The sequence below is a fragment of the Dendrobates tinctorius genome, unplaced genomic scaffold, assembly GCF_039654945.1.
Source record: "Dendrobates tinctorius isolate UK_male_01 unplaced genomic scaffold, ASM3965494v1 ptg000054l, whole genome shotgun sequence".
NCBI classification, from domain to species: domain Eukaryota; kingdom Metazoa; phylum Chordata; class Amphibia; order Anura; family Dendrobatidae; genus Dendrobates; species Dendrobates tinctorius.
Window position 1 is genome coordinate 62,079 of NW_027361722.1, and position 23,230 is coordinate 85,308.

The 23,230-nt window shown below is 45.8% G+C and overlaps 1 protein-coding gene across 1 annotated transcript in view; it reads right to left on the bottom strand.

The window, feature by feature from the left end:
* Positions 1-2,007: 2,007 nt before the first annotated feature.
* TBX15 (T-box transcription factor 15) overlaps positions 2,008-23,230 on the bottom strand; it is a 168,075-nt gene continuing 146,852 nt past the window's right edge. The window contains exons 7-8 of the mRNA XM_073576954.1: positions 15,166-15,263; positions 2,008-5,136 (exon numbers count right to left, since the gene is read on the bottom strand). Coding sequence (XP_073433055.1) covers positions 4,355-5,136; positions 15,166-15,263 — 880 coding nt within the window. The 3' untranslated portion in view covers positions 2,008-4,354. The remainder of the gene's footprint in view (positions 5,137-15,165; positions 15,264-23,230) is intronic.

The following is a 23,230-nucleotide window of genomic DNA, read 5'->3' on the forward strand; positions in this document are numbered from 1 at the left end:
TTTGTAAAGTCATATTATAATATGACTGTATTTGTGCTTTATTGAAAGATTCTTAATTTTTCAGTAATGTAATGATACGATGCAGCAGAATGTTTCTTGGTCTTGTCAATTCCTGTTCACTGGGATGCGATGAACAGAAAATGTCCTTTACAGCCGGAGGCCAGAGGCAGATTCAGAGGTCTGGGGGGGAAATAAGAAATCACCGCAGCTCAGAGAGGAGCTGGAATCATTACTATCCCATTCTCACTACTGTTTCCGACAGTCTTGTGGTGGTGGAGACCTCACACAGATGTGGACGGAGACGTCCAGCAGAGACACAAGGTGTGAGACAGCAGAGGAGTGTAATAATGTCACCCACAGCTGAGTGGATGGACGGAAACCTGGGTCCAAATGTCAAACTGCTCCCTATGTACAAGAATATAACTACTATAATACTGCTCCTATGTACAAGAATATAACTACTATAATACTGCTCCTAGGTACAAGAATATAACTTCTACAATACTGCCCCTATGTACAAGAATATAACTACTATAATACTGCCCCTAGGTACAAGAATATAACTACTATAATACTGCCCCTAGGTACAAGAATATAACTACTATAATACTGCTCCCTATGTACAAGAATATAGCTACTATAATACTGCCCCTATGTACAAGAATATAACTACTATAATACTGCCCCTATGTACAAGAATATAACTACTATAATACTGCCCCTATGTACAAGAATATAACTACTATAATACTGCTCCTATGTACAAGAATATAACTACTATAATACTTCCCCCTATGTACAAGAATATATCTACTATAATACTGCCCCTATGTACAAGAATATAACTACTATAATACTGCTCCTATGTACAAGAATATAACTACTATAATACTGCCCCTATGTACAAGAATATAACTACTATAATACTGCCCCTATGTGCAACAATATAACTACTATAATACTGCTCCTATGTACAAGAATATAACTACTATAATACTGCCCCCTATGTACAAGAATATATCTACTATAATACTGCCCCTATGTACAAGAATATAACTACTATAATATTGCTCCTATGTACAAGAATATAACTACTATAATACTGCCCCTATATACATGAATATAACTACTATAATACTGCCCCTATGTACAAGAATAGAACTACTATAATACTGCCCCTATATACATGAATATCACTACTATAATACTGCTCCTATGTACAAGAATATAACTACTATAATACTGCTCCTATGTACAAGAATATAACTACTATAATACTGTCCCTATATAGATGAATATAACTACTATAATACTGCCCCTATGTACAAGAATAGAACTACTATAATACTGCCCCTATATACATGAATATAACTACTATAATACTGCTCCTATGTACAAGAATATAACTACTATAATACTGCCCGTATGTACAAGAATATAACTACTATAATACTGCTCCTATGTACAAGAATATAACTACTATAATACTGCCCCCTTTGTACAAGAATATAACTACTATAATACTGCCCCTATGTACAAGAATATAACTACTATAATACTGCCCCTATATACATGAATATAACTACTATAATACTGCTCCTATGTACAAGAATATAACTACTATAATACTGCCCCTATGTACAAGAATATAACTACTATAATACTGCCCCTATATACAAGAATATAACTACTATAATACTGTCCCTATGTACAAGAATATAACTACTATAATACTGCCCCTATGTACAAGAATATAACTACTATAATACTGCCCGTATGTACAAGAATATAACTACTATAATACTGCCCGTATGTACAAGAATATAACTACTATAATACTGCTCCTATGTACAAGAATATAGCTACTATAATACTGCTCCTATGTACAAGAATATAACTACTATAATACTGCCCTCTATGTACATGAATATAACTACTATAATAGTGCCCCTATGACGCCGTTCTGTATTGCTGTGATGGTTACACATTTTTCAGGCTGACACATAGTAACAGAGAAAAGAGCAGAGATATTTATTGAGTGTCTGTGTGCTTGGCACGTATAGACAGAGTGCATTCTTATACACAGTGATATATTACATCGCTCTCTCTTTCCCCCAATTCTCACTTAAATATCATTATCTACATCACATCCAAACAGAAATCAGATTATGTCGTGTTTGCATTGTCACACCGCTGCGGTTTTAGATCGTTCATGAGTGTAGCAGAATCTGGCAGATCCCCCACGTGGCGTTCTCCTGTCTTCTGGGTATTCCCCAGTTTCGTACTCATAATATGAATGACGAAAAGAGTAATGAAAATAAATAGAATTTGATTTCTTTTTTTTCTTTTTTTTTTTTAACGCCCATAAAATATGACGCCTCAGGTTTGGGCTTTGGAGGCTTCATGGAGAATCTCTGGTGATGAGTGGGCTGCAGGTTCTGCTACCTCATGAAGTGAGAGGACATAAAGAAAAGCGATATAAAGTAACTGATAAAGCGACACAATAATTACACAGATGATACAAACAGAATCCACGCTGAAGAGCGAAACACCCAGACCCCTGACCTTCTGCCTGTCTTTCATTTTAAGGAAGATTGGGCCCAGGTGACTGTGGAACTAAAGGAGGACAGTCTGGTCACGTGGAGCACTTCTATGTGGACATGAAGATGTTAACAGGACCGGGTAGTAAGAGAGGGTGTTATAAGGTCATCCTCAACGTTGAGTCAGGCAAGAAAGACTTTGCCCCAAAGCAATATCCATAAGAACTTGGGAGTGAGTGGGTGTAGAGGGTGGAAAGCCTGATACTACCCAAAAACATCAACTGGTAAAGGAGCTAAAATCAGAAATTTCCCAAATCTTGATACTGGAGGACCTCAAGGTCTTTGGAATCGCCATGGGGAGTCAACCAGGTACAAGTCGTTCTTCACAATGGACTTCTTTCAGTTTGGACAGGGAGAAGGACATTAAGTATCTCCTCATGTAGATCTTCTAGGACATGTGCCGGGATGTGGTACGTGCCACCATATGTGACCAGCACCCACAGGAATATTCCATACGTCCTTAAACATCTACCCGTCTGAGTGGTAAGAGGTCGATGAGCTCCGTCTCGGGGATCATGGTATCACATTCACTCCTTCTGGATCCCATGTGACATACTGAAGTATAAACTTGGCTGCAATAACGCAACTCTGGCCGATATCTAGAATATACAAATCATTGGTGTAAGGCACAATCATTGCTGAGGGTCCTCCACAATGTAACGCCACCGGAGGTCTGGGCACCGGACGGGAAGACAGAATAATCGCTAATTGCACTTTGGTGAGTTGATTTGGCGTAAATCCAGTAGGCGTCGATAAGGCTTTGACGCTGTCCGGCTATTCCCATGCCAGGCAGGTGCTGTGTGTGCCATGATTGTAGGATCCAAACCCTGAGATACCGATAAATCCTAACCCCTCCATCATGTTCCAGCTTGTACCTCCATGGTATACATTTATGTTTTTGGATCACCCTCGATCACCGCTCCAAAGTGCACAAGAACTTTCATATCAATATCACAACTTTTCTACAATTCAAACATTTCTTAAAGTGAACACGTTTAGGTTATAGCTTTGGCAGATAGCAGAAGAAAAGCCTTGTCCTTAATTATACGGGTGTAAATATTAGTTGTAATTCGGGGAAACATGACAGGTTGGAGGAGACGTTGAGCTTGACTCACATTCTGGACATGTGATAGCCACCTGCAGCTCTGAACACGACCTCGAATGCCAGCTAAGGCTTCTGTCTAAAACTTTCTTGCAACCGTTCCAGCTCACTTCCCAATGACCAGTTCAAAAGGAGACTTTTCTCCCTCGTTTCACAATCATGATTACGCTCCGTTCTCGATTTCTCAGCAGACGTCCCTCCACATGGAGACAAGCTCAGCCCTAACGTCGGAGAACGAGTCTACAGCCATCACAAGTCTTGTAAGACAACATTCCTTGAATATTCAAGCTCAAAACCACAATAGTCACCGCTCAATGAACTCGTCCACATACTTCTACCAGGGTGTAACATCTCACAAAGTCTGGAATTAGGTTGAACTTTTGATAGAAATGATTGTCATGTTCAAGACCCTGATAAATGACACCAGTCAGATCCATTGAGCTGTGAGGTTGATCGCATCATAAGTCCAGAGTATCTGCACCCAAGTTTCCAAAAACAGTTTTGAAAACCTCTAAAATTTATGCTGCAAGCTATGTCCATGATACCTGCATCGTCTATCCATAATTTCTCATCAGTCATGGTTCCATGCTAATACTACTACGTTAAGGCACTGTGGTTTCTGCTGTCCATCCTACGAAGACCCCAATGGTCTTCAAACCATATGTATGGACATCTGTGAGGATGACCCTGGGACAGCTCCATACTGTCTGCTGTCACAGGAGTTTGTGGCTTGTTGATTGCTCGTTGAGTTACCGATCATATGCATGGCCTCCATGCCAGAGGAGAGGTACTGCCTATCCCCAAAAGCAACATTAGAGGGTGAGGAGCAGAGTAAAGTGCCTTGTGGTGCAGTCAGTTTCTCTGGGCTCGCTGCCAGGCGAGGAGAAGCTGGGAAGTTGTATCCATACAGGTTGTAAGGGTTGTGGATGGAGAAGGCATTGTAGGAGCCTTGTTGCATGTGGCTATTTCCAAACATGTGCGAAGATGAAGAGCTGGAGGAAGGGTTCCCTGCCTGCATCATATACTGAAACTGTGAGGTCGGGTAGGAGCCCAGCTGCCCGCTATATGCATCCATCTTGCTGTTGCTTGGCAAGGATGAAGGAGCCGTCATTCCAGAGATTAAGGTGGAAGTCCTCTGGGACATAAAGGTCTCAGATGGTTGGGTGCCAGAGGAGTTTCCTCCCTGAAGCCTGTTGTATCCATTGTCACTCAGACCAGAGTAGCTCTGGAGTGCAGCCATGTTGCTTCTGGCACATGCCGGATACTCTGACAGGTTGAGGTTGCACAGTTGATTTTCCCGGCAGCCAACGTTGAAGGAGTTGGGTGTCAGATGAAAGGTTGGAGGAGAACAAGATGGAGAGAGAAGGTGAGAGGATGCGGAGGGAGATGGAGTCCCGGTGCTGGAGGTGGTAGGAGATGTTCCTGTGCTGCCACCTGGGATAGAAACAAAGAGAACAAAATCAATGAAAAAAATGATCTACAGTCATGTATCATGATATACCCCTCCAACTCCTCAGTATACAGACCCCTCAAGCTCCTCAGTATACAGAACCCTCAAACTCCTAACTATACAGACCCCTCCAACTCCTCAGTATACAGACCCCTCAAGCTCCTCAGTATACAGAACCCTCAAACTCCTAACTATACAGACCCCTCCAACTCCTCAGTATACAGACCCATCTGGAGTATACAGACCCATACAACTCCTCAGTATACAGACTCCTCAAGCTCCACAGTATACAGACCCCTCAAGCTCCTCAGTATACAGACCCTTCAAGCTCATCAGTATACTGATCCTCCACAGTCATACACATCAGTATAGAAATCCTCCACACTCATACTCATCAGTATACAGATCCTCCAGTCATACTCATCAGTATACAGATCCTCCACAGTCATACATCAGTATACAGATCCTCCACAGTCATACTCATCAGTATACAGATCCTCCACAGTCAGTCATACTCCTCAGTATACAGATCCTCCACAGTCAGTCATACTCATCAGTATACAGATCCTCCACCGTCATACTCATCAGTATACACATCCTCCACACTCACACACATTAGTATAGAGATCCTACACAGTCATACTCATCAGTATACAGATCCTCCAGTCATACTCATCAGTATACAGATCCTCCACACTCATACATCAGTATACAGATCCTCCACACTCAAACTCATCAGTATACACATCCTCCACACTCATACTCATCAGTATACACATCCTCCACGCTCACACACATCAGTATACACATCCTCCATACTCACACACATCAGTATACACATCCTCCACAGTCATACTCATCAGTATACACATCCTCCACAGTCATACTCATCAGTATACACATCCTCCACAGTCATACTCATCAGTATACAGATCCTCCACAGTCATACTCATCAGTATACAGATCCTCCACGCTCATACTCATCAGTATACACATCCTCCACACTCACACACATCAGTATACAGAGCCTCCACAGTCATACTCATCAGTATACACATCCTCCACACTCACACACATTAGTATAGAGATCCTACACAGTCATACTCATCAGTATACAGATCCTCCAGTCATACTCATCAGTATACAGATCCTCCACACTCATACATCAGTATACAGATCCTCCACACTCAAACTCATCAGTATACACATCCTCCACACTCATACTCATCAGTATACACATCCTCCACGCTCACACACATCAGTATACACATCCTCCATACTCACACACATCAGTAGAGAGATCCTCCACAGTCATACTCATCAGTATACAGATCCTCCACAGTCATACTCATCAGTATACAGATCCTCCACAGTCATACTCATCTGTATACAGATCCCCCACGCTCATACTCATCAGTATACACATCCTCCACACTCACACACATCAGTATACAGAGCCTCCACAGTCATACTCATCAGTGCTGTTACGGTGTGGGAAATAAAGGAGGAACCAGGAGGTGGACCCTCTGGATCACGGCTCCAGAGCCCCCGAGGGTGAGCTGGCCAGGTGAAACCCACCCCCTATACAGGGAGCGTTAGGAGCAGGCCCCCGAGGGATGGAACCGTAACAGCCGGAGCCCAAGGGACGACCAGGGCTAGAAATATGAGAGTCTGTGGCGAGGAGGGACAGAGTCCAGGCGCACAGAGGAACTGCCGGAACTAGGGAGAAATAGAGACAAGCAGAACCGGGAGCATTGGCGGCAGACGGAGGCTGGTGACTGTGGGCGAAGGAGGAAGGAAAGCCAGGTACGGACAACACACAGAGAGGCAGAACGGGTAGCAGAGGGTAACGGACCAGAGAGGCACTAAGGACAAGACAGACACTGGCCAGGGCAGGTGGAGCCACGGAGCAGAGAAGCTACCGGAGGCAGCGCAAAGAGGACAGCAGGATAGCGCAGAGGATACAGGGACCTGAGAGGAGCGGAAACGCTAGAGCAGGAACAGCGTCACCGCAGAAGATAATCAGGCATCTTACCTGACAAGATGCCTTGCTGAAATAGCCGGTGGGCGCCGCCATGTTGTGGGCGGAGCCACTGCGTCACTGCTCCCAGAGGTCCGAGCGCCAAGGGAATAGACCGGCGCAGGCGCGCAGGAACGACAACGTGGAGTCCGGATGTCTGGAGCGGGGACGCGACGCGGAGCAGGAGCGCGCCGGGAGGCGTGCAGGAGAGCAGCGGGGCCGCGCTGGTAAGTATGGCCGGTAGGGGGCATGACACTGGTAGGGGGCATTACAGTACCCCCCCCTTTACTCCCCCTCTTTCTAACGCCGGAGAGAAATCTTTTCATAATACGAGGAGCATCAATATTCTCTCTGGGTTCCCAAGATCTCTCCTCAGGACCAAAACCCCTCTAATCGACCAAAAACAAAGTTTTTCCCCTAACCGTCTTCATAGCAAGTATATCCTTCACCTCAAAGGTGTTGTCAGCACTATTTGGCAGAGGGGTGAGGGAAGGAGCTGAGTGGAAACAATTAAACACTGCTGGTTTGAGGAGTGATACGTGAAAGACGTCAGGGATACGCAGAGTGGCAGGCAATTTCAATTTGTAGGCCACGTCGTTGATGCGTTTTACAATTTCCAAGGGGCCAATGTAACGTGGACCTAACTTATAGGACGGGATTTTTAGTCTGATGTATCGTGAGGACAGCCAAACCTTATCTCCTGGGCGGTACGGAGGAGCGTCTAAACGTTTTTTGTCGGCATACTGCTTCATTTTGCAACTGGCAGCCTCAAGAGCCCCCTTAGTCTCTCTCCAAATCTGAGAGAAGTCCGCGGTCACGGAGTCCGCCGCCGGCACGCCAGAGGTGGGGTAAACGGGAAGGGGAATGCCGGGATGTTGTCCAAAAACTATAAAAAAAAGGAGACTTGGAAGAGGCTTCACTGGGATGATTATTGTAGGCGAATTCGGCCCAGGGCAGAAGAGAAACCCAGTCGTCCTGGTGGGCGTTGGAAAAATGCCGGAGATAGGAAGTTAGAGTTTGGTTGACTCGTTCGACTTGCCCATTCGACTGCGGATAATAAGCCGAGGAGAAATCTAGAGTGGTCTTCATTAATCCGCAGAGAGCTCGCCAAAAGCGGGAGGTAAACTGGACTCCTCGGTCCGAGACAATATGTTGAGGAAAACCATGGAGGCGGAAGATGTGGAGCAAGAAAATCTTCGCCAACTCGGGGGCCGTAGGCAGACCAGGTAAGGGAATGAAATGGGCCATTTTAGAAAACCGATCTACGACCACCAGGATCACAGAGCACTTAGAGGACGAAGGTAAATCGGTAATAAAGTCCATAGCAATGTGGGTCCATGGGACCGAAGGCACAGGCAACGGGTGTAGGAGACCAGAAGGACGTTGTCTAGGGACTTTGTTTCTAGCGCAGGAGGGACAGGAGGCGATGAAGTCCACTACGTCTTGGTGAGGCGAGGGCCACCAATAGTGGTGGGAGACGAGAGAGAGGGTCTTCTTGGTTTCAGCATGCCCGGAAAACTTCGAGGAATGGCTCCATCGTAGGACCTTCTGCCTGTCCCCACTTGACACAAAGGTTTTGCCCGGTGGTGGAGTGGCTAGGCTTAGCGGGGCCACGGTGAGAATCTTGGCCGGGTTAATAATATGTGTAGGTTCATACTCGCTGTCCATGGGCAAAAATGACCGGGATAGGGCGTCAGCCTTGATGTTCTTGTCCCCCAGTCGGAAGTGGAGTTCAAAATCGAATTGCCCGAAAAACAAAGACCACCTGGCCTGCCGTGGATTGAGTGTTTGGGCGGACTGAACATACTCCAAATTTTTGTGATCCGTGAAGATGATGAACGGATGAACTGCCCCTTCGAGGAGATAGCGCCACTCCTCGAGGGCTAGCTTAATGGCCAGCAACTCTCTATCCCCAATGGAGTAATTTCGTTCCGGAGCGGAAAAGGCTTTAGAGAAGAATCCGCAGGTGACTAAGTGGCCAGAGGAGGATTTCTGCAAAAGAACCGCTCCTGCTCCAACTGAAGATGCGTCTACCTCGAGGATGAACGGCCTATTGGCATCAGGGCGGTGGAGCACAGGAGATTTTGCAAATTCTTGTTTCAGAGCCTCGAAGGCGACCTCAGCGTCCGTGGGCCAGTGGTTGGGATTGGCCCCCTTGCAGACAAGAGCAGAAATGGGCTTAGTCAGAGTCGAAAAATGAGGGATAAATTGCCTATAATAATTGGCAAATCCCAAAAAACGCTGGATTGCCTTCACCCCAAGTGGACGTGGCCAATCGAGAACCGCAGAAACCTTCTCAGGATCCATCTCCAACCCGGAGCTCGAGACGATGTACCCAAGAAAGGGCAGCGATGATTGCTCAAAAATGCACTTCTCCAATATGGCAAAAAGGAGATTTTCCCTGAGGCATTGGAGAACCTGGCAGACATCTCGGCGATGAGTGGATAGGTCTGGGGAGAAGATCAAGATGTCATCTAGGTAGACTACGACACAGGAGTATAGGAGGTCTCGGAAGATATCGTTAACGAGCTCCTGGAAGACTGCTGGCGCGTTACAGAGGCCAAAAGGCATGACTAAATATTCGTAGTGGCCGTCTCGCGTGTTGAATGCGGTCTTCCACTCGTCTCCTGATCGTATGCGAACAAGGTTGTAGGCTCCTCGCATGACTAAGGCATGACTAAATATTCGTAGTGGCCGTCTCGCGTGTTGAATGCGGTCTTCCACTCGTCTCCTGATCGTATGCGAACAAGGTTGTAGGCTCCTCGCTTGGTAAAGACTCTTGCTCCCCTCAAGCGGTCAAAAAGCTCCGAGATAAGCGGCAGTGGATATTTGTTCTTCACTGTAATGCGGTTCAGGCCACGATAATCGATACATGGACGAAGAGACCCATCCTTCTTTTTTACAAAGAAGAAGCCTGCTCCAGCAGGGGACGAGGATTTCCGAATGAAGCCTCGGGCTAGGTTTTCTTGAACATATTCGGACATGGCCTGAGACTCCGCAGGAGAGAGAGGGTAAATCCTACCACGAGGAGGCATAGTACCAGGAATGAGCTCAATGGGGCAATCGTAGGAACGGTGAGGAGGAAGGACTTCAGCTTCTTTCTTGCTGAAGACATCCGAGAAGGAACTGTACGCGGACGGCAGCCCGGAGAGGACAGGGAGGGAAAGGGGAACACCTACTGGACGAACCGGCAGCAGACACCGAGCACGACAAGACTCCCCCCAGCGAAGAACATTGCCATTACGTCAATCCAAGGTGGGCTCGTGGAGCTGCAGCCAAGGAAGGCCGAGAAGGACGGGATGCGAAATACCAGCCAAAACATAGAACGAAATTCTCTCCTTGTGCAAGACCCCTACCTGTAACTCTACCTCCTGTGTTACCAACGTAACGGTCTCTAGCAAAGGTCTGCCATCCACAGAGGCGAGGACCTGAGGCTTTTCGAGGGTCCTAACGGGGATAGACAATTTGGTGACCTCATCGAGCCTGATAAAATTTCCAGTAGCACCCGAATCCACATAGGCCATCAAAGAAACCCGCTTACCACCGACATGCAGGAGGACCGACAAAGTAAGGGGTCGAGCGGTATCTTGACCACCTAGGGAGGCCTCCCTTACCTGACCTAGTCGGAGAAGCTCCAGAACGGGATTGGAGGTAGAAGCCCTGGGTCGGGGACTGGGTGATCTGCGGGCGGATGGCATTGGACGAGAAAGTCGTCTCTCGCGGGACCGCTCTTGGAACCGGAGGTCAATCCGTGTGGCTAGAGAAATTAGATCCTCCAGAGCGGTGGGGTTATCGCGACCAGTGAGTTCGTCCTTTATACGACCCGAGAGCCCCCGCCAAAAGGCTCCTACCAAAGCCTCATTGTTCCACCCTAAGTCGGACGACAGGGTCCGAAATTGGATGGCATACTGACTCACGGTTTGTGAACCCTGACAAAGGCTGAACAGGGACTCCGTAGTGGAGGCTAGACGACCTGGTCCGTCGAACACTCGCCGAAAAGTGTCCAGAAATAGGGCCAGCTGGGAAACTACGGGATCGTCACGCTCCCAAAGGGGATTCACCCACGCCAAAGCGTCCTCCACTAAATGAGAAACAATAAAGGCCACCTTGGACCGGTCAGTGGGATACTGTTGGGGCAACAGTTCAAAATGGAGACTACATTGGTTCAGGAAACCCCGGCATAGTTTAGCATCACCACCATACCGGTGCGGTTTGGCCAAGCAAGGCAGAGGGTGAGAAAGCGCAATGGGAGGAGACGCTGAGGCAGCCGACTGCAAGGAGAGCAATCGAGTGTCCACAGAGGCCATGTAGCTAAGAAAATGCGTTTGGTTGTCTCGCTGCTGGGCCAACTCCTGCTGTAAACCCACCAGCTGAGAAGCATTCCCTGGATCAGCGGATTGGAGAGCAGAAAAGCGCGAGTCCAAAGATTTCATTAAGGACATTATGCGTACTTGATTCTCCCGTAAAGACACTAACTCCTTCTGAGTAACCAAGGCTCCAGCGGGATCCATGGCCTGATTATGCTGTTACGGTGTGGGAAATAAAGGAGGAACCTGGAGGTGGACCCTCTGGATCACGGCTCCAGAGCCCCCGAGGGCGAGCTGGCCAGGTGAAACCCACCCCCTATACAGGGAGCGTTAGGAGCAGGCCCCCGAGGGATGGAACCGTAACAGCCGGAGCCAAAGGGACGACCAGGGCTAGAAACATGAGATTCTGTGGCGAGGAGGGACAGAGTCCAGGCGCACAGAGGAACTGCCGGAACTAGGGAGAAATAGAGACAAGCAGAACCGGGAGCATTGGTGGCAGACGGAGGCTGGTGACTGTGGGCGAAAGAGGAAGGAAAGCCAGGTACGGACAACACACAGAGAGGCAGAACGGGTAGCAGAGGGTAACGGACCAGAGAGGCACTAAGGACAAGACAGACACTGGCCAGGGCAGGTGGAGCCACGGAGCAGAGAAGCTACCGGAGGCAGCGCAAAGAGGACAGCAGGATAGCGCAGAGGATACAGGGACCTGAGAGGAGCGGAAACGCTAGAGCAGGAACAGCGTCACCGCAGAAGATAATCAGGCATCTTACCTGACAAGATGCCTTGCTGAAATAGCCGGTGGGCGCCGCCATGTTGTGGGCAGAGCCACTGCGTCACTGCTCCCAGAGGTCCGAGCGCCAAGGGAATAGACCGGCGCAGGCGCGCAGGAACGACGACGTGGAGTCCGGATGTCTGGAGCGGGGACGCGACGTGGAGCAGGAGCGCGCCGGGAGGCGTGCAGGAGAGCAGTGGGGCCGCGCTGGTAAGTATGGCCGGTAGGGGGCATGACACCGGTAGGGAGCATGACAAGTATACAGATCCTCCACAGTCATACTCATCAGTATACAGATCCTCCACACTCATCCATCAGTATACAGGTCCTCCACACTCATACATCAGTATACAGATCCTCCTCGCTCATACCTCAGTACACAGATCCTCCACACTCAAACTCATCAGTATACACATCCTCCACGCTCAGACACATCAGTATACACATCCTCCATACTCACACACATAAGTATAGAGATCCTCCACAGTCATACTCATCAGTATAGAGATTCTCCACAGTCATAGTCATCAGTATACAGATCCTCCACACTCATACTCATCAGTATACACATCCTCCACACTCATACTCATCAGTATACAGAGCCTCCACAGTCATATTCATCAGTATACAGATCCTCCACAGTCATACTCATCAGTATACAGATCCTCCACAGTCATACTCATCAGTATACAGATCCTCCACAGTCAGTCATACTCATCAGTATACAGATCCTTATAGTCAGTCATACTCATCAGTATACAGATCCTCCATGCTCACACACAACAGTATACACATCCTCCACACTCACACACATCAGTATAGAGATTCTCCACAGTCATACTCATCAGTATACAGATCCTCCACAGTCAGTCATACTCATCAGTATACAGATCCTCCACAGTCAGTCATACTTATCAGTATACAGATCCTCCACAGACATACTCATCAGTATACAGATCCTCCACAGTCATACTCATCAGTATACAGATCCTCCATGCTCACACACAACAATATACACATCCTCCACACTCACACACATCAGTAAAGAGATCCTCCACACTCCTACTCATCAGTATACAGATCCTCCACAGTCATACTCATCAGTATACAGATCCTCCAGTCATACTCATCAGTATACAGATCCTCCACAGTCATACTCATCAGTATACAGATCCTCCACAGTCATACTCATCTGTATTCAGATCCTCCACACTCATCCATCAGTATACAGATCCTCCACATTTATACATCAGTATACAGATCCTCCACGCTCATTCTCATCAGTATACACATCCTCCACACTTATACATCAGTATACAGATCCTCCACAGTCATCCATCAGTATACAGATCCTCCACAGTCATACTCATCAGTATACAGATCCTCCACAGTCATACTCAACAGTATACAGATCCTCCACACTCATACATCAGTAAACAGATCCTCCACACTCATAAATCAGTATACAGATCCTCCACACTCATGCATCAGTATACAGATCCTCCTCGCTCATACCTCAGTATACAGATCCCCCTATCTCTTATATACATTATATGACTTGTTATTCTTTTTCATCACTGAACCAGATACCGGTGCACCCATTTCATCCTAATGTTAATCACAATGATTGCTGTGATGTCCGACCGGCTCCCAGTCAGGAGATCACAGAGAAGGATGCCAGGCCGGTGTCGTCCCTTGTGATACTCAGCCGCTATCAGAGCTAATTACCCCCTACTGAACATCAAAGTAATGACTCCTAATTGTCCACGTCCACCTGACCATGAAGTTCATTGCCAGCGTAACTCAAGGGAGCCAATGAGCAACGTGCTAACATTTACCGTGCCGGTCTACTGATGGGGTCCTGTTCTGGTGCTTCTTGACACCACTGCACCCCCAAACACATTCTCACCACCCAAAACAAATGGCATTTGGCTATCCCTGTCTGGGCCCCCCTCTGCAGGACCCACAGTCACAGGACCCATCACTGTGGGGCAGATATTTGGTTATTGACGTCTGTGGCAGAAATATGGCGGCAAATAAGAAGAATCAGCATCCATATAATTTATGGATGGGCTAGGGTCGCCAAAGCTGTAGCCAGAGATACGTTCTTCATTCTGACCCCTAGGACCTCGTGGTTAGTGGATGCCCAATAGGAGCTGCAGACGGGATATACTGTATTACTAGTGCGGCATGGCAGATTTCTCTACAGATGCTGCAATCCCTGTCCTTGGCGTGTGTGAGGTTTTACAGCTGAGCCCCATTCACTAGTGCTGAGCTGCAATACTACCCACAACCTGTGGACGGGGGGGGGCGCTGTTCCGGAATAAGACATTATGTTAATCCTAAATTTTGTCTGCAAAGTCACTGTTTCCACCAAAGACTGGCTCCCTATTAGAAGACCTAGGGAAGCAATCAGGGTCCAAGAAATCAGGAAACTTTCCAAAAGTCTATAAGCCACCAAGTTCTGAAAATTCTCCATACCGCACAGACTGGTTCAGGTGCTTCACTAACGGCCCTTGAGGGGTCATCGCTGAAGGAAACCCCCCAGTCCATTACACATCCTCCGCCTCCATCTGCACATACTGAGCGTCTTGGAGAATATTCAGGAGGCGACTCTGTAATGAGTTATTACGCCCCGGCCCGCGCCTCCCGTCCGCCTCATCCGCTAATGCGGTTAATGTGATGCAACGTGTGGCTGATGCAGAGCCAGAAATTATCATAAACTTCTGGGCGGATAATCGATGAGAAATGCTGTTTTCATCACCTCCATAGCTTATTCCTCCAAGTGTTTTTTCATCTTTAAGTAAAACCACTGGTAGAGACCATCAGCTGCTCAACACATGAACAATGAAAACTCCCCTCCACCCCCCAAACAAGTGTAACTTCTCAGGATCTGGACAGAGGCTGGACTCACCTTGCTGCTTCTGCATGGTCGTAAAATCTTCAAAGGTAAGTGTGCGGACTGGTGGCCTCCAGAATGCGTACGTCTCCATGATCGCCTCCAGGCCCGTCCTGCAAATCAGAGGAACAATTACGTAAATGGAAGACAGGATCCATTTATATAACACTCAATAAAAGTGCAGAGCAGATCTCCTGACAACCTGCGAACGAGCGCTGGGGCACCATCCTACAGACCGCGCCGTTCCCAGGAGAGCCAGCTTCATATGCTGTAATCAACCCTCTCATCTGTGCTGCACCCCGGGATCGTTCACCAGAACAGGTCACCAATTTTGCACTTTGGACATAAATATATTCACCAATCGGTGTCCTGGACAACACTGACCTCAGAACTCCTTTAATTTCATATCTGGACCCCATGATGTCTACGAACCTCCATCTTGCATGTTGCTGCCTGCACCTTGGGAAGGTGGTTCTACGTCTACCTCTCAAGTGTTATGAATGAGTCACCGGAGGAGGAGAAAACAAAAATACAAGCTAAGTCCAGAAAACCGGAGAGGTTGGTAGCTATCGGATTGCAGACCCCTGATCCTATACACCACAACTAACAGTAGCCGTGGGGGGTTCCTACGGTGCCCTAGATCCCTCATCACAGCTGGAGAACCACATAAATATCATTCATGAAGCACTGGAAGACAGAAGGGGCATTAGTGAGCCCAAAAGGCATCACAAAGTACTCAAAATGTCCCTCCGGAGTATTAAATGCCGTCTTCCATTCATCCCCCTGCTTAATGCAAATAAGATTATACGCCCCCCTGAGGTCAAGCTTGGTAAACCAGCAAGCACCTTTAACTCTGGAGAATAGATCAGAAATCAGTGGTAACGGATACTGATATTTAACAGTAATTTTGTTGAGGGAACGATAGTCAATACAAGGCCTTAATGACCCATCTTTCTTGGCCACAAAAAAAACAGCACCTAAGGGTGAAGAGGATGGTCTAATATGACCCTTCTCCAACGCCTCCTTAATATAGGATCGCATAGCCTCGTGCTCGGGTACAGATAAATTGAAAAGTCGACCCTTGGGAAATTTACACCCAGGGCTCAGCTCAATTGCACAGTCATAACTCCTATGAGGAGGCAAAGACGCAGACTCATTCTCACTAAATACATCATAAAAATCAGCCAAATAGTCAGGAACATCATGTGACTGGGGAGAGGTGGAGAAAATAGGAGCGTCACTAAGGGCACACCGACAACCCCAACTCACCACAGACACAGATTTCCAATCCAAAACTGGATTATGGATTTGCAACCAAGAAAACCCTAGAACGATGGTATCATGCAAATTATGCAACACCAAAAATCTGCAATTTTCTTGATGGTCTGGGGCGACCCGCATTACCACCTGGGTCCAAAACTGAGGTTTATTCTTCGCCAAAAGAGTAGCATCAATACCCCTCAAAGGGATAGGTCTCCGCAGAGGTGTCATGGGAAACCCACAACGTTTAGCAAAATCCAAGTCCATCAGGTTCAGAGCTGCTCCCGAATCCACAAAAGCCTTAGCGGAAAATGTGGACAGGGAGCAGATCAGAGTAATTGCCAGAAGAAACTTAGGTTGAACACCACCCACAGCAAATGTGTGTGCAAAACGTTTCTCTCGTTTAGGGCAGACTGAAATAATATGAGAGGCATCTCCACAGAAAAAACACAGCTTATTACGCCTTCTGAACTCCTGACGTTGCGCCCTAGACATAACTCTATCACATTGCATAGGTTCAGACATTTGTTCAACAGGTGGCAACACCTCTCGTGCAGTTCACGCAAACGCCGATCAACCTGAATGGCTAATAGAATCGTCAAGACCAGAGGGAACAGGAAATCCCACCATAGTATCTTTTACGGTTTCTGACAAACCCTTCCGAAAGAGAGCTGCCAAGGCACCATCATTCCAGGTAGTAAGGACCGCCCACTTTCGGAATTTTTGACAGTACAACTCAGAATCCTGACCCTGGCTCAATGCCAACAGGGTCTTTTCAGCCTGATCAATAGCATTAGGTTCATCATACAACAACCCCAAGGCCTGAAAAAATGCGTTCACATCAGTCAGAATAGGATCATCAGGTTTCAAAGAAAACGCCCAATCCTGGGAATCGCCGCACAGCAAAGAGATGACAATTTTAACCTGCTGCGCGGAGCTCCCCGAGGAGTTAGGCTTCAAGGCAAAAAATAATTTACAATTATTCTTAAAATTCAGAAATTTAGACCGATCCCCAGCAGCATGTGAATGAGCAAGATAGGTGGAAATTCCCGCACTTCAGCAGAGAGCTGCTCCACACGATCAGACAATTGCTTAATCTCCATTGAGAAAAAATTCCCCCTACGGCCTCAGAGAAATAGAGGAAAAAATATACACCAAAAAAAAAAAATTCTGACACTTTTTTTTTTTTACAATTCTTTCCTGCTATTGAGCACCCTAGAATCTACAGTATGGCTGGTGATTCTGTTATGAATGAGTCACCGGAGGAGGAAAAAACAAAAATACAAGCTAAGTCCAGAAAACCGGAGAGGTTGGTAGCTATCGGATTGCAGACCCCTGATCCTATACACCACAACTAACAGTAGCCGTGGGGGGTTCCTACGGTGCCCTAGACCCCTCGTCACAGCCGGAGAACTACATAAGCCTAAAGAAGGAAAGGGGAAATCTAAACTGCCCCAGAGCAGACCCCAAAGCAATAGACAGCCCCCAACATGTATTGTCGGTGAAATACAGATGAAAACACAAACACAGACAGAAAGACAGGCAGAGCAAACGATGGGGCCCAACTAACTAGATAGGACAGGACAGAAAAGATGCTGGCTGCAATCCGCAAAAAACCCTACAAAAATGTCCCAACCGTCTGATAGGGAAAAAGGCCCTGAAGTCACTAGACTTCAAAATCACTATATCAGCACTCAGGTATATTCTGAAAACAGAGCAAAGAGATCAACTGATCAGAGACAAAAATGGAATTCAGCCAGTCCCAACCAGGACTGGCTGAATACAAACACTAAGGAAACCAGACAAAATCTCATGGAATAATAGCAGGGCAAAAACTTAGCTTTTAGTAGACAGGAACTAAGCTGGATGCAAAAGCTCAGAGCAGAAAGGATCACCAGCAGCCCTGCAGGGCGTCGGCTGCCTTATATCCACTCAGAAATTCCAGGTGTCCAATCACACTCCGCCTGTTCAGATGACAGGTTCTTCCCATCCCAATCAATTTCACTACCTCTCTTCACCAGCAGAGGGAGTTCATCAGACATCAAAGGTGAAGGGGAGAATGAACTCACAACACTCAAGTCCAGATAATATGTATGGGTGCATGGTGGATGAACAGACCAGAAATTGGAGTCTGCACATTTACATTACTGTGAAATAAAGGGCACCATAGTGGGAACCAGGTTTGCCCATTTGTACCCTACATACAGCCCTTACAGTGACTGGCGGGTCACAGGTTGTTAGTAACCTTTGAGCATCATGCTGAATTTTTTCATGCCCAATCCTTTTGGCTCAGGGAATATAAGCCACCACCAGAGGATTCTGGCAGCAGCTTACTTCTCTTCCCCCATTCAGAACATATGAACGCTTGGCCAAACCAAGCATATATGATTATGGAGGTGTCAGGAGGTATAGCTTGTGGAAAACAAGCTCTTGGGCCTTAATTCTAAAGCATACGGCCAATTTAACTCATCTAAGTGTCTCACGTCATGAAGTATGTAAAGTGTGAGCTTCACCTTTTTCAGAAACCAATATTGCATTTATGTAGCAACTATCCTCTGATAACCTGGATAACTCCACAAGGGACCGTTCACACTGTATTTTGAAGTGCGTTCATGTCTCCATCCCATAAATACCGGATTCAGATGTGCCCATTAAGTTGAAGTAGAAAACGTTGAGCTCCATTTGAGCACCTTTTTGGCACTGTTTGTCCTTTTAGGAACGTTTCATACGTTGGACTCCATTTTGCCTATAAATCCTATTTGTCCAGATTCAGATAGAAACCTCTGATGAAGAAGCTGAAACTGGGAGCCATGTAATAGATCAATCACATGGTCCTCAGAAAGATCCGAGGGCTCCAAACCTCAAGACTATAATTGGGATATAACAGGCTAACAAAGCGTAAGAAAACCCAATAGGTGGATGGTGATTGAGGAAGCTAAGCACCATAATGAAAGGGGGATCTAGGAACCAATATTAATGGGTCAACCCTCTACATAAAGTTTCTCCACGAGCTGACTCCATGTCTTCTGCTACAATATGTGAGAGGGAACCACTTTTTAGGAAGAAGCATGCCATCTCCTAGGATATGACCACGACTATTGTTGTGTTCTTGGAGCTCTCTGATATGTGAATGATAACATAAAAGAACAGTGCACGAGGACTTGGTTCTGCTTCTGCGCTGCCAGAGTTGGCTTTGTGAAAATGTGACGATAAGTGGCTTGAACGGCTCTTGTGCCAGACGCTGGAGCAGAACCGACCTTACATACGTGCCTTTGTGTCGAACACAAATGAAAACCAAAGCAAGGCTATTTGAGGGTCTGCTCCTTGGATTGCGCTACATTTGGATCCATTTAAAGAGAGTTTTGTACTTTTAATAGGTATGAAAAATTTGATGTATCTTTTCATCTTTCTTTCCCTTGTCTTAGCGCTCCACATTTTTAATATCGAGCAATAAATCAAACTGTTCTATTGTATGGAAAATGGAACAAGATGTTTTGCATATCTGGATAATGGGATCCACATGGTCTGCGCTGTGTCAACTACGTCACCAGAGTGGAGCAGAAGACAGTAAGAGATGTTTTAGGGACGATGACTGATATCTCCATTATCCAGTTATGTGTCATAGGTGATGGACAGACGAGCATTCTAGAGGAAAATCAGATAATGGAAAGTCAGAAAAAGAACCAGCAACATCTTGAAGTAGTTGACGAAAGCCATGAGTTGAGCAGTGACACATAAGGTTGGCCAAACCCAGTGAGATTGCTCCAAGAATCAAGCAAAAAAATCAGGTCGCAAGTACATCAGCTGTCAGAAAGTTTTCCAATTTGGCCAAGTTGGAAAGATATGGTTGTTCTGTGGTCAACCAATAGTCAGGTCTCCTCACACGTCTGAAAGGCATTGTGGAAGATGACTGGGAGTATGAAGAAATATGGGTCTTTTATGATCCTCCTGGACTTTATCTAACTTAATTCATATTCCCTCATTAGGACGGAGATTCGTAGAAAGTCAAGCGTAGGACCTGTAAAACATCTGAAGGACAGTACCAGGCTTGTGGATCATGGGACAATGTTACTGTGGATTTATGTACAACATAGAAGAATTGGGTCAATGCGTCTTTATAAACTTGCAACCAAATACTGTATTTGGTAAGATTAGTGGCTGAAGAGGAAGATGAAGATCAGTGGGACAGGTTAAGAGTGTTAATAGAAAAAAAAAAGAGTAAAAGAAGGAAGAATAGCAAAACAGCTAGTGAAGTTAGCAGATACACGACAACGTACGGACATTTGTCAGCCAAAATTGTAAAGATCTCAAGGAAAGACCAAGACGAAATGACAAAGAAGCAAAATGAAAGGTGACTTAATATTATGGTAAGGCAAAGGCCACATTACTGAAGATAGATGAAAGTCACTTGAGGTACATTGTAGGTTCCTTGTGAGGAGACAGATAAAGATCACTTAAGAGTAGGAGAGATGAAGTTTACTTGTGAGGAAAGATATGAAGGTCATTCAAGTAGGGTAAATCAAAGGTCGCTTGGGATTAAGGCAGGGTGAAGGTCACTCTAGTAGAGTAACTTGAGGGTCACTTGAGTTAAGGATAAGGAGAAAGTCTCATGTGAAGAGTTAGTTGAAAATTGCTTAAGAATACGAGATGGAGGTCACTATAGAAGAACTAGATGAAGGTCACTCCTGTATGATATATGAAAGGTCACTTAGTAGTAGATTAAGGTGAAGCTCACATAGAAGATTGATCAAGATCACCTAAGTGTAGGGTAAATTAAAGTCACTTGGGAGTAAGGTAAGAAGGTTTGTTGCAAGGAGATGGGTCAGAATCATATAAGACTTAGATAAGGAGAAGGAACCTTGAGAGGAACTAGCTGATGTTCACTTGGGAGGAAATACATGACGATTACCTATCAAATTTATTAGGCACAAAACAGGATGGAGGAAATAAAGAAGTAAAAGTTGACTTAAGAGATTAGAGTAGATAGGAAACAAAAACTCATCTGATGAAGTCTTGACCAAATTACATCCAAAACGGCCTCTTAGAGGACAAATGACCAGAATGAAGCTTATTCCCATTCTGGATATATTATGAGATAAGAAAAAGTCAATAACAATATAGAGGAAGTGAACAGAGGAAGAAAGCATAAAGTCCCACTCCAAGAACTCGGGAACAAGACGTTGGGATGACTGAAGACCAACACAGAGCACTGGTGATATGATTACTGCCAGTGGACTCAATGGCATGATAATGACAGTGGTCATCATTTAATGATTGTCCTGAAACCGATACTCCCCAATTAACTATATACCAGTAATAAAAGGTCTCTAAAAATGGCTTCACCTTGGACACAAAGCACAAAGTAGTCTGAAATCAGACAAAGTCACGTTGCCGTTTATGAAGGGATCAACTGTTGTAAAAGTGGAGATTTCCTTTAAGACCCTGGCTTTTGTATTGCAGACCCTCATCCATCTCCAGACAATACAGAAAAACATGTGATTATAGGAAAAGGTGTTAAAAAATAAAGTCTTTGTTACATCTCATTGTGACAACCTGAGAATGATTCCTGGACTTTATAGCCGCCATTCATGTCTATGTTGAATATCAATAGAAATTAGCCATCTGTTACGGCCTGACCATGCCTCCTAATCCCCTGTTATTAAGACATGTATTACAGCGCTGCCCAACATCTCAGGCAAATCCCAACCTTCCAGATTTATCAGTATTCACCTCTCCCAGTAATCTGCTTTATTGTGCGGAGCAGTTACAGGCCTGACCACTCTTCTACTGCAGATACTTTTGAGTTATTTTCAGAGCGCTGCGGGCAATTAAAGTGGGATTTTATAGACTGCCGGTCCTGCGCCACATACTCTGGATCCCATCTCCAGGAAGAAGGAGAAATCTAACATGACAAGGTCTGGTTTTAACTATTTTTAACCTGCTCTGTTCACAATGGAGCCAACATAAAACCTGGGACGTGTAAAGCTGAGGTCTCCATAATGACTAATAAGAGGACTAATATACGAGGTCCCAGGCTCTGATGATGAAGACTAATATCACAAGCAGCAATATCTCAGCAATATTCAGACTGAGGGGAGCCAGAAGATTGCCAAAGCCTCTGACACAAGAAATGGATTGCATGGATGGTCTGATATAGAAGGGTTTATATGGATAGACTGGTCTACAAAGGAGGTCTAGGGTTTATATGGATGGACTGGTCTACAAATGAGGTCTAGGGTTTATAAGGATAGACTGGTCTACAAAGGAGGTCTAGGGTTTATATGGATAGACTGGTCTACAAAGAAGGTCTAGGGTTTATAAGGATAGACTGGTCTACAAAGGAGGTCTAGGGTTTATATGGATAGACTGGTCTACAAAGAAGGTCTAGGGTTTATAAGGATAGACTGGTCTACAAAGGAGGCCTAGGGTTTATATGGATAGACTGGTCTACAAAGGAGGTCTAGGGTTTATATGGATAGACTGGTCTACAAAGAAGGTCTAGGGTTTATATGGATAGACTGGTCTACAAAGAAGGTCTAGGGTTTATATGGATAGACTGGTCTACAAAGGAGGTATAGGGTTTATATGGATAGACTGGTTTACAAAGGAGGTATAGAGTTTATATGGATGGACTGGTCTACAAAGGAGGTATAGAGTTTATATGGATGGACTCATCTACAAAGGAGGTATAGGGTTTATATGGATGGACTGGTCTACAAAGAAGATATAGGGTTTATATGGATGGACTGGTCTACAAAGGAGGTATAGGGTTTCTATAGATGGATTGGTCTACAAAGGAGGTCTAGGGTTTATATGGATG